The following is a 13,304-nucleotide window of genomic DNA, read 5'->3' as shown; positions in this document are numbered from 1 at the left end:
TTATTGAAATCAATGGATTTTTCGATACAGAGACTACCACAGTTGGCAGATATTCATCTGAGTTAATACAAGGATATACGAGTGGTCCATGTAAGCATACTTCATTTTATTTAAGAATATCATTTTCATTTTCAATTTAGAATTATTTTTTAAATGTACACAAAACAAATCGTTAATATCTGATGTATTCAAGTAAACTAAACCTTTTAGAAAATTAGAAAATTAACGTATGAAAAATATCGATAATTTTCTCATTCATCTTTCTTTAGTCGGTTCCAATTAGTGTTTCCAACTATTTTAGACTATATTGTTTGTACTATATGAAGATATTAGTTTGAGAATTCTTACAGTTTCAAGAATAAAATTTATCTTCTACTTTTTTTTAAATTCGATTTTCGTTTCAGAAAAATATATAATTGTTAACGAATAATGACATAATACGTTACACAATACAGAGTCCTCGAAACGTCCTTGGCACACTTTAAAAATTTATTTTAAAAAAGCAACAAAGTGTTGTGTGAATATGTGATTTGCGCCATAATACTTCACAGGTTCAAGAATTTTTTTATGATATCTCAAAAAAAAGGGGCGGGGGGGGAGGGAGAATAAGGAATAAAAGAAAATATTATTACTCTGTATGAATATCACTTGTTAATCCACGGAAATTGTATTTGCTTTTAAATGTTTAAAAAAAAAGGGGGGGGGGAGAGAATGAGGAATAAAAGAAAAAAAATTATTACTCTGTATGAATATCATTTGTTCATCCACGAAAGTTGTATTTTCTTTTAAATGTTTAAAAAAAGGGGGGGGGAGAATAAGTAATAACAGAAAAAAAAATATTACTCTGTATGAATATCATTTGTTAATCCACGGAAGTTGCATTTGCTTTTAAATGTTTAAAAAAAAAGGGGGGGGAGGAGAATAAGGAATGAAAGAAAAAAAAATATTACTCTGTATGAATATCATTTGTTAATCCACGGAAGTTGTATTTGCTTTTAAATGTTTAAAAAAGGGGGGGGGGGAGAATAAGGAATAAAAGAAAAAAAAAATATTACTCTATATGAATATCATTTGTTAATCCACGGAAGTTGTATTTGCTTTTAAATGTTTTAAAAAAAAGGGGGGGGGGAGGATAAGGAATAAAAGAAAAAAAAAAATATTACTCTGTATGAATATCATTTGTTAATCCACGGAAGTTGTATTTGCTTTTAAATGTTTCCGTAGTTGTAGATAACGGAGCACCATGCTCTTAGAGATAAACTTAAGAGATAAAAAGAAAAGAAAAAAATGGTTCATTTAGTTTACAACAGAAATTATTATACAGGGTTGTTCCGTTTTGACCTGCAAGATCCCTATTTTCGCAACCGTTAATCCTAGATGAATACTTCCAATTGCAAAAATGAACAAAATCATATGCAGAGTCAAAGATATTGAAAGTTTGAAGCAAAAATAGAAATGAGTCAAAAAATACAAAATGTAACTTTTTATACTGGCCCTAGGTCCCTTAACTTATATTTAGGGGAAAAATCCCCATTGAAAAATAATTCCAATACCAAACATTTGACATTAGTACGTCCAATATTCACCGAGACGTAAAACGCAGCGTTTTGTGACTTACACCACTTTACACTCGCCGTCAATAACACCTTTTGGGGGGAAATACAGTGGTTAACAATGGTTTAAAATCATATGTGTGCATACAGTGTGGTTTTCCAAATTGTTCAAGGTTTCATAGTGTGTTTTTGCGTATCATGGCATAAAATTTGCATTAATTTTTGAATAGCAGTGAAAGATATAAATATTTTGTTTTCTTTCTTTAACAACTTGAGCTATAAGTTCCAATCTCATCTTCTGTATGGTCCCTTAAAACTTTGAACTCGAATATCTCCTTGAGTTTTGGTAGCACAGATGTCAAGTTTTTTGTGTTAGTGATAGTTTTAACGGAGATTATTTACCTACACTTAAATTAGGAGAGCTAGGGCCCGTATAAAAAGTTAAATTTTGTATTTTTTGACTCAATTATTTTTTTCGCTTCAAACTTTCAATATTTTTTCTCTGAATCGGATTTTGAGCAGTTTTACAATTGGAAGTATGTATCTAGGGGTTGCAAACTTTTCGTTCTTTCGGATGAATGAGAGATAAAATGTTGTGCTCAGCATCCAAGTGTCGGAGTACTCGGAACATTAAAATTTATTCTGGGTACAACAAATCGGGTATAGTTTCAGTTAATTCAGTTAAATTTATCCAAATTGTTAATTATATCTTACATAATCATATATCATAAATAAAAATAGCAAACATATGTTACAAAATAACAACATATAAATATGAATTACTACGAATGAACACGGAAAAGATTTCAAAAAATTGTACACATAATAAATTAGAGTTTTTATATTCAGGTATATATATTGTGGAAAAAAAATGAAAAATTTTAATCAAAGCATATTCAAGAAAGTTTTCTATACCGGCTTAAGGTATACGTTGATTACAGTACATATACACATTTTCAAGTAGATTGGACATCTAGAAGTATTCAAAAGCTCATAAAGCTTACAATATTAAAAAATATGTTTAACTAAAATTCAATCATCTCCAGAACGGTAAATCCTATCGAATCAAACTTGCTTTACTCGATTCCGTGTCCTAAAAACTTATTAAATACCTATAGAAACCATTAATTTGAAGAATTGAACTCGATCGCTCAATGGAATGCTTTTTTATGTCGTTTTATAATAATACTAGTGGTACTCGCACGGCTTTGCCCGTAATAGAAAATTAAAAGGTCTTTTGGTTCGCCTGTATATTTACAAATAATGTATGGTGAATTTTTTCGCCAATTGGTTTGTGCTCATGTTATGGTTCCGCGTAATGATAATTTCGTAATTTACTTGTCGATGTTATGAGAATTTTGTTCTTAAAATTGGAATAGTAAAAGAACCACATCGAATTTTCAAACCGCTTCGAGGAGCACACCCCCATGATACAAACTAACTTTGTGCCAAATTTCATGAAAATCGGCCGAACGATCTAGGCGCTATGTGCGTCACAGAGATCCTGACAGACAGAGGGACTTTCAGCTTTATTATTAGTAAAGATAAAGAAATATATATATATATATATATATATATATATATATATATATATATATATATATATATATATATATATATATATATATTTATTTATTTATTTATTTATTTATATATATTTATTTATTTATTTCTTTTTTTCAGTTTATTCCGATTGCCCCAATGTCCCATAAGAAACATGGCTTTAAAAATTTGACTTTATGACTATTAGCAAATGAGTTCATATTTCCTTTTCCACCCTTATTTTACCCCAGAGACTATGCGGTGGAAATACTCTATTTATTTAACCATATAGTTTTATATCGGCAGATACTCACAATATACACAATCAGTTTAGAAGCTTGAGTAGCTCTGCACCAACTGTGCTCAATCTTTGGCTTATTAATTTCATGTAACTAGATGAATCCTTCAAATATGAACTAAAATTATTTTAAAAGAAAAACCATACCAAAGATTATTATGTGCGCTGAATTAATGTAAAATACACACTAAATAGTAATTTACATCAAAATTTAATCGCCCAAAAAAAGAAGAAGTATAAAATTTTGTTTGAATTTATCCCCAGAGTACAGCATGTGTGTGTTAAATGGACACGTCTAAATTATACATCAAAATAAGCTGAGGAGCTGAAATTCATTCTTGAATTTTAGGTTATTGGACCTTCGACGCTTTGTGAAAATTTCCGCTTGGTGTATTTTTTAAGGGCATTCCAACCGTATCAAACCTGAAAAGATTGGACGATCCAACCTTTAGAAAGAACCAAAAAGAGAGAAAACACGTTTTCAATTAATTATATCCATTAATTACCGGGTTTTTTTTTTTTTTTTTTTTTTTTTTTTTTTTAACACTGACTTGGCAACAACTACGGAACAAAAATGAATGAAGAAATACAGTTGACTAAGACTAACAGAGGCGAAAATGGTACCGAAAGCATTCCCCTCACGTATTAATATATTACGATAGCTGCAATTTAATTTCTGACATTTATAATGATTCTTTGAATTTTTTAATGTAAACTGTTACAAAACAACTGCATTCTTAACTTTTTTTTTTTATTTTGACATGAACAGATGCCAGCAGTCAACAACATTTTTTTTCAACTGATGGGATGTTCTCAAACTCTCCGTACACTACACCAGATTTCCAAACTACATTAGGTAAGATCAAAAAAAATCAAAAGGTTTTTTAAATTAATTTTTTACGAAAGAAATAACGGTAAAAGCAAAATGCTTATGTTAAGGAGTTAATAACTATAACTGAACTTAAGTGTTTAACCACGTATGTCACTATGTTGCGTATTTGCAACAAATACAAAAGTCTGTGTATTTTCCTCAGCAGTTTTGAAGGTCAATTTCGGTGATTGTTTCTATCCTGATACAACCAGTCCGTTAACACATACTATTCAACCTTTCTCCAGAAGATGAATATACTGAGGTGGTTTCTAGAACTAAAGTTCAATTTACAGCCAATGAAACTTTATGTGTTTATTGCAGAAATTAAATTGAAAGTTAGTTACGTTTTAAACTTAAGAGACATCAAGTAAGTTGTTTTCTGAAAGTCACTCCGGTAGTAGAATTTGTTAATGCAATTTGTGACGCAAATCAAAAATCAAAAAAGTATGCGAGCTAACTCAACATTCACTGTAAAAAAATTCCGAAACGTCACTGGTTATTTCCGTGGAACCTTTCGGGGTTCCAGAGGTTTTCACCTATTTCCCCGTAAAATCAAGTATTTTCGCAAAAAAGTTTCCTGAATTGCTAAAAGATGCACGGATGCAGACTTCTCACTGGTGTGAAAGATATTTTTCGCTACCAGTTTAAAGATTGACTGAGTGTGTTTATTAAGTGTATAGGCTTTAACTTGACAACAGCACGTCCAGATTGACTAAGTTCCCAATGGGGCAAATATGTCACTGGATAGCTGCAGTCTTTGCGAGGCAAGGAATCTTCCAGTAGCTTTGGCCATGGTTGCTCCAACGCTTCCTTAGAAAATCAAGGAAGAAATAATTTAATTTTTAGAAGGTTCACGACTGTCTTTAATAGGAGAGATTTTCCAATATTTCCGAAAGGTTACTGACTTTTATCGGAAAACGTTCCTGGTTTTTGCAAGATATGTTACTGGTTGAAATTGGGCACATCAGCTGCCTATTATTTTCCAGGAACGTTTCTGAATCGTTTTTACAGTGTTATATTAACTGTAAAATTTAAATCGGCTACGAGAAAGGAGTAAAAATGAAATGCTAATATAAGTACATTCTATCCGTGAATTCTCTCTCATGAAATACAGTATTAATCTTCATTAGCTGGAATTAAAGTTTTTTTTTTTTTTTTTTTCCAAATTTTACTTAGGAAATAATCTGCTGACTTTTGCAAGAATCTGCCACGCACGTCACAGCGTCACGCTGATTCTGCTACCGTAAAGGCCGCACTCAATTCGTTGCACAAAAATTATTTTGTTGTAGAATGTTTCAGTCTGCAGACTTTCGCAAGAATCTGCCACGCACGTTGCAGCGTCACGCTGATTCTGCTACCAGAAAGGCCGCAGTCAATTCGTTGCGCAAAAATTATTTTGTTGTAGAATGTTTTAGTCTGCAGACTTTCGCAAGAATCTGACACGCACGTTGCAGCGTCACGCTGATTCTGCTACCGGAAAGGCCGCACTCAATTCGTTACGCCAAAACTATTTTGTTGCAGAAAGTTTTAAATTTTAAGATAAGATTTGTAATTTTATATTAAGGGCACTAATGCAACAATTGATAATCTTTTCCTTGATATGAAGTACTGAAGGGAGTTGGCGGTGAGGGAGGTTCTAGCTGTATATGTGATGAAAGGGGAAAACAGGGAGGATATTAGTTTGTCTTGCCTCAAAGATTTAAGTACTCTTTTCGGATTCTGTTTTTTCGGAGTCGGGAGTCGAAGGTATAAAATTTCAAAAGTCAGAATTGGAGTCGGTCATTCTCTTCCGACTTCACATCCCTGCTTTGTACCAAAATTGATTTTATGCCACCAGTGTGGATTTTTGTAATATACTTGATCTAAATACAGTGAAACCTGTCCATAACAACACTGTATATAACAATAATCATGTCGATAACGACATTTCCTTGGTCCCAGCAAAATGTCAGTGCATAATCAACACTAAAAAAATTCCGAAACGTTACTGGGTATTCCCGTGTTACGTTTCGGAATTTTAATGGTTTTTATCCACTTCCTGGAAAAACCCAGTATCATTGTCAAAAAGTTTCCTGAATAGCTACAAGTTTCACGAATGCAGACTTTTCACTGTTTTAAAAAATATTTTTAGCTCCCAGTTTAAAAATTAACTGAGCGTATTTATTAAGTGTATCGGCTTCAGTGAAATTACAGCCCATCCATGCTAATTAAGCTCCCTGAGGGAGCGAATAAGTATGGACTACGTTGCTTTGCAAGAATTGCAGGCGAGTGAAATTCTCCTCAGCAATTCTGGCTTAGCTTTGGCCATGTTTGCAATCCTGCTCTTGGGACTTCCTTGATAAATCAGGAAGGTGCCAAGCTATACCTTCCCAAGTTTACACTAATTTTCCAGAGACACGACTGGCTTTTAACGGCAAGATTTCTGAATGTTTCAGGAAGTTTACCGAATTTAAGCTGAAAACGTTCCTGATTTTTGTAAGGTATCTTACTGGCAGAAATTGGGTCACATCAACTGTCCATTATTTTCCAGGAACGTTTCTGAATCGTTTTTACAGTGAAACTGTCTGTATCGATATGCTATCTATAATAATATTTTTTAGGTCCCAACAGTATCGTTGTAGAGAGGTTCTACTGCATATTACATTTTTATAGTCATTCTATTTTTACAGTTTTAAAACTATTTTTTTGACAGTTTTGCGACCACAAGTGAAATAAAAGTATACATCGTCAAATATTCTATTTTGAATGATTATTGATCTAATTTAAACTACAAAATTATTCCTCTCTGTAACTTTGATATTCAATGCTCATATTTCTTATTACAGATTGTGGATGCCAAAATGGTTTGTGTGTTATTGATATCTACGGAAACCTGAACTGTGTCTGCAATCCTCAGTACGCAAAGAATGGTCGTGGAATATGTACTCGTAAGCAATATTACTCTGTAAAAACAATTCAGAAACATTCCCGTAAAATAATGGTCAACTCATGTGCATAATTTCCGCAAGGAAACATTTCTTGCAAAAGAAACAGGAACAGTTTCCGCTAAAAGTCAGTAACCTTCCTAAAACTGTCCGCTAATTATTATGGGAGGAGTATGTTAAATAGCCAAACATATATACGGGAAGATTACGAATCCATCGATACCTAGTTCGATGGTCAGTTCACTGTCGTTCGGGAGAAAAAGCTTGAACATAGGTACTCAGTGTTTAATTGTAAAAGATATACAGTCGAGCCAAATGACCTTTTAATTTTCAACTACGGGCAAAGCCGTGCGGGTGCCACTAGTTATGTTATACAGTGGAAATATTTTAGTAAGAAATTATGTTTTTATGCGAACAAGTCAGCTCTTTCGAGCACCGATCTCACTACCCCATATAGACTTCAGTTTAGGAACGATCTGTTTCTCATACATTTGCCCCGCTCAAGCATTGTGCAATGCTCACGAAAGGCGCTTTTAACTACATCATATGTTTGAAGACAACACTGAGAGGAGTTAAATTTTTTAAATATATTTACTTTATGATATAAATTTAACTGGTAGTATAGTGATGTAAAATACCCGGGTATTTATTTTTAGGGGTAAATACCCAGGGTATATACCCGGGTAAATACCCAAAATGGGTATTTACCTGGGTATTTATTTCACAAATTTATATTCAACTAAAATACTTTTCAGTATGTATTTCCACTATGTATAACCAACCATATACAAAACAATAAATTTTTGCCCAAAAATTGTATTTTGATCACATATTTAAAGAATTATTGTGTGAAACAACTTAGCAATCTAATATGATATTCACATTAAATGTGTTGGATATGCCTATTCAATGTTGATAGCCAAATTTCAGATATAAAAAGCCATTCTATAAAAAGTAAAAAGCTTAACTGGTTACAAAAAAGAGCAAACATCAATTTTTTAAGGTCCTAGTCTTTTATAACCTAGTAATATGCACCTGCATGACATCAAAATGTAACGAAAGGTCAATTAAAATAGTTTCAAATAAATTTTCATCATGAAGTACCGGGGAGCAAATGCAAATGAGCAAGGCAACAGAAAACAATATTTTAATTTATTTATTTTTATTTTATTTATTTATTTGTTGTTTTATTTATTTATTTATTTTTTGCTTATAAATGTGAAAACTGTTTCTATATTTGTCACGGTATCACTTAAACAGCAATAAAATAAATAAATAACATCATAGTCTTAATAACTTTTCAGTTTATTCTTCCAAACATCCCTCATGCTTCCTTTTTTTTTCATTTTGGATATGACTAACCTAGATTGTGATTTTGAAATCCTGAAGATCATCATTGAATTGCTTATAATTTTCAAATTATGACATTGAAAAGAAAGATTATTTGGTTCACGATATGTTTCTTTCATAATTTCATCAAGTCTTCCAATAAAAAATATTATGAACTGTGTATTACATATGTATGTATCAGTTTTACCAATTATTTCATATTAAGATTTAAAAAAAAAATTCAAACTCACTTTTTGCATTTTTTTGTAAAATACCCAGTTTTTGGGTATTTACCCAGGCCTTGGGTAAATACCCGGGTAAATGCCCAAAAAATGTTTACCTACCCGCTGGGTATTTACCCGATCCACATCACTAACTGGTAGTCAAAGACAAATAACTCTAGCGATTGTTCGAGCACCGATCTCACTACCCCATATAGACTTCAGTTTAGCAATGATCTATTTCTCATACATTTGCCCCGCTCAAGCATTGTGCAATGCTCATGAGAGGCGCTTTTAACTACATCATATGTTTGAAGACGACACTGAAAGAAAGGAGTTAAATTTTTAAATATATTTACTTTATGATATAAATTTAACTGGTAGTCAAAGACAAATAACTCTAGCGATAGTTCGATCACCGATCTCACTAACCCATATGGACTTCAGTTTAGCAACGATCTATTTCTCATATTTTTGCCCCCCTCAAGCATTGTGCAATGCTCATGAAAGGCGCTTTTAACTACATCATATGTTTGAAGACGACACTGAAAGAAAGGAGTTAAATTTTTAAATATATTTACTTTATGATATAAATTTAACTGGTAGTCAAAGACAAATAACTCTAGCGATTGTTCGATCACCGATCTCACTAACCCATATGGACTTCAGTTTAGCAACGATCTATTTCTCATATTTTTGCCCCCCTCAAGCATTGTGCAATGCTCATGAAAGGCGCTTTTAACTACATCATATGTTTGAAGACGACACTGAAAGAGAGGAGTTAAATTTTTTAAATATATTTACTTTATGATATAAATTTAACTGGTAGTCAAAGACAAATAACTCTAGCGATTGTTCGATCACCGATCTCACTACCCCATATAGACTTCAGTTTAGCAACGATCTATTTCTCATACTTTTGCCCCGCTCAAGCATTGTGCAATGCTCATGAAAGGCGGTTTTAACTACATCATAAGTTTAAAGACGACACTGAAAGACAGGAGTTAAATTTTTTAAATATATTTTTTTTTTAATATATAAATTTAACTGGTAGTCAAAGACAAATAACTCTAGCGATTGAAACTAAAAATTAAGTGTGTAGTAAATATCTTTGATTGTTTTTTTTTCTTAACTATATGGCGCTATAAACATCTGAATAGAGATTAATATTTCGCAATAAGTTATTTAATTAAGATTAATACTTTCCTGAACTGTGGAGTCAGGGGTCGGGGGGGGGGGGGGGATGGCCGACTCTTACTCCTGAATTTAAAAATCTCCGATTCCGACCGCTGCTTCTTTTTAAATTTATTTTTTACCGTCATGGAGACAGGTCGAAAAACTCGAACAAACATTGAAATATTAATTTTTTTATGTATGTGTCGTCCATACTTTATTATAAATATAAGATACAATTTAGAAGATTCAGATAATTTTTGAGCCCTAGGCACGCAAAGTGCTTATTTTTCCTAAATTAGCTATTTCGAAGAATATAAATTTCTAAAAGTTTCTTCTTAGAAAAAAATATAGAAACGATTTTCCTTGCATAATGTACATTTATTTTAGGTTTCGGAGTTTTACGTTACCATGATATATTACGTTAGAGATTTTTAATTTTCAAAATAATGTTGTCAATAATAAAAAGTATGAGAAATTAAAAACAAAAAAAAATTTTTTTCTGACAGTTAAAATGTTCTCAGTTAAGGATTGCTGTCTGGTTTTGAAAACTTATTTTATTTATTTATTTATTCATTTTGAAAAGTTCTTTTTAGTCTACTTTTCCTCAAGTTTTTGAAAATTCAGAAAAACATGAAAGAGTGTTCGCTGCATTGTAAAAATATAGTTTAAAAAAATCGAAAATAAATGAAATAATGAATTACATATTGAAAAATTAAAAATTGGAAAGTTGAGTTTTGAGATAGAGAAAATGCATGCCTCTCGGTTTGTCTCTCTGTCTGTCACGACTCCCGGGGGGGGGGGGGGTCGCGAGATATGAAAGAAAAGTTTGAAGAAAATTAATTTTTTGCAAGATTATAAAATCAGTAAGGTCTATTACTGTTTCTTATTATAAAATAATTCAAGAGACAAAAAATCATGTTTGTTTTACTAGTTACTTGTGTTTCTATGGATAAAACGTAACAATTTATGCAGTTTTTAGTTATTGTTTTAGGGTTCAAACAGAGTTAAAACTTTGGGGTTTCGCCAAAATACTTAGTGTAAAAAGAGAATCGCAATGTCTAAAAGTTTGAGAACCCCTGGTATAGACGGATAATTTATAGCCTATGTCACTCTGTTAGAATGTGCCTTTCATACAATGAGAAAAAAATTCAAAAAGATGCAGTGGTTCCAGAGATTACCCGGAGCATATAAACTTACAAAATCCGCTCTCTCTTTATTCGCAACTCCAATAAACTATAGGAGGCGCTGCAGCCACTGTCTAATGGCGGATGAAAAAGGTAAAACAAACAAATGCCGTAACTTATAACTTGCTTTGACGCTTAGTGAATGGCAGTCATTTTTCATCGTGTTTGTGGGAACCTTTCTTTTCTATTCTTCTGAAATTTCATTACACCACAAACTGTCTGAAACCTGAATTTACCCCAAAGAAAACACGTGGAATGGAATGTTTTACCTTTTTCTTTAGTAATGCTAATCACCGCAAGGTAGCGTATTCAAACTTTGGAGTTGCGAATAATATTAGTACACATATCTGTCCTTTGTGCGTAAAGTAGTAGGACAAATGTTCCGAGGGTAGTGAAGTATTACTCGATATTACAATTTCTTTTCTACACTGTAAAAAAATTCCGAGACGTTACTGAGTATTTCCGTGTAACGTTTCGGGATTTCAACGTCTTTTCTCTGTTGTAAAAAATATTTTTAGTTCCCAGTTTAAAGAATCACTGAGAGTATTTATAAGGTGTTCCAGCTTCTGTGCGAATACGGCTCGTCTATACTGACTTAAGGCTCCTATATAAGGGGAGCTGACTTATCCGACATTTTGGTTCCAAAATTATCGGGCGAAAAAAATAAACATTTGTACCAAAGCCTCATTGCAGAAAACTGGTGTCCAAACTTTAGGTGTGTTGCCCGATTGATGTTTGATTATTTTATTCTGTGGATGAATACAATTTAATTAATACAAATTAAAAACAAATAAGGTATGAAAATGAGGTTTATTACCGTAAACATTTCCCGATACATTTTAGCTGAATTTGTAAACGAAGTTATCTTTCAAAATTTACCTAAAGTGACATTTTACTCAACTTATCATCAATTATTTTACGACTTAGCAACCAGCGAATATTATGACGTATTTATAAATACTAGAAACGAGGTTGGATCCAATTCTGTCTTGGAACCAAAATGTCGGATAAGTCAGCCTGTCTTTTTCAAGGGGCTCTATACTGACTAAACTCCCAAAGGGAGCTAAAGTATGGACTACGTAGCTTAGCAAGAATTGCAATCAGGTGAGATGCTTGATCCTTATAAGCAATTCTGGCTTAGCTTTGGCGATATTGTTTTTGGAACTGTCTTGATAAATGAGGAAGGTTCCAAGCTTTTATATTATTCCTACTTAAGATTACTCTAAAGTTCCAATGGCACGACTGGCTATTAACGGGAAGATTCTGGATTTTTCAGGAAAGTTACTGAGTTTTAACAGAAAACGTTCCTGGGTTTTGCAAGGCATGTTAATGCCATAGATTGGGCACATCAGCTGCCTAATATTTTCCGGGAACGTTTCTGAATCGTTTTTACAGTGTAACCAATCAGAAGAGAGACAATCTTGATAAGGAGTTACCCAATGATGAATTTGTTATTGAAATCCGCAATTGTTTTATCCATATCTCTACAATAACTTATTAATATGACTGGTAGGTATGTGGAAAATAAATACATGATGGTAAAAAGTGGTTAATTTTCTATACATTGAAACAGGGAAGTAAGCCCAAAGCGGGCAATCTGAAGGACTGATAAGAATATTTGCTTATCAACCTTAGAGCAGAAATAAGTAATTATCTGCTCTAAGGTCGATGGCATCAGAGCAGAAGCCATTAGGTAATAACATAACATATAATAAATAAACAGAAGCATTAGGTATCGAGTAAGGTCAATGACATTAGAGCAGAAATAAGTAAATATCTGCTCTAAGGTCGATAGCATCAGAGCAGAAGCATTAAGTATAACATATAATAAATAAACAGAAGCATTAGGTATCGAGTAAGGTCGATGGCATTAGAGCAGAAATAAGTAAATATCTGCTCTAAGTCCATCTCTTCTCAGTTGTATCGACTAATTAAATGCGGTAACGGAAATTCCCTAGCGTACCCGTTTTTAAGATAAGACAGTAACAAAGTTTATTGCAGTTTTCATTAAAAATTTTCGACTTTTTAAAATTCTGAAGACTCTATAATTGTTTATTACAAATACTTGTTAATTTTAAGTATTAATTTTCTGACATCTCTGAATATTATTTAAGAACTAGTGGTACCTGCACGGCTTTGCCCGTAATAGAAAAATTAAAAGGTTTTTTGGTTCGCCTGTATATTTACAAATAATGTATGGTGAATT

General features: G+C 32.5%; 1 protein-coding gene across 1 annotated transcript in view; it reads left to right on the top strand.

Moving 5' to 3' along the window:
• Nucleotides 1–25: 25 nt before the first annotated feature.
• LOC129228136 (latent-transforming growth factor beta-binding protein 1-like) overlaps nucleotides 26–13,304 on the top strand; it is a 50,595-nt gene continuing 37,316 nt past the window's right edge. Inside the window, exons 1-3 of the mRNA XM_054862783.1 lie at nucleotides 26–90; nucleotides 4,163–4,249; nucleotides 7,090–7,191. Coding sequence (XP_054718758.1) covers nucleotides 4,201–4,249; nucleotides 7,090–7,191 — 151 coding nt within the window. The 5' untranslated portion in view covers nucleotides 26–90; nucleotides 4,163–4,200. The remainder of the gene's footprint in view (nucleotides 91–4,162; nucleotides 4,250–7,089; nucleotides 7,192–13,304) is intronic.

This window comes from Uloborus diversus, chromosome 8, assembly GCF_026930045.1.
Source record: "Uloborus diversus isolate 005 chromosome 8, Udiv.v.3.1, whole genome shotgun sequence".
Lineage (NCBI taxonomy): Eukaryota > Metazoa > Arthropoda > Arachnida > Araneae > Uloboridae > Uloborus > Uloborus diversus.
This window is presented reverse-complemented; position numbering and strand designations above follow the sequence as displayed.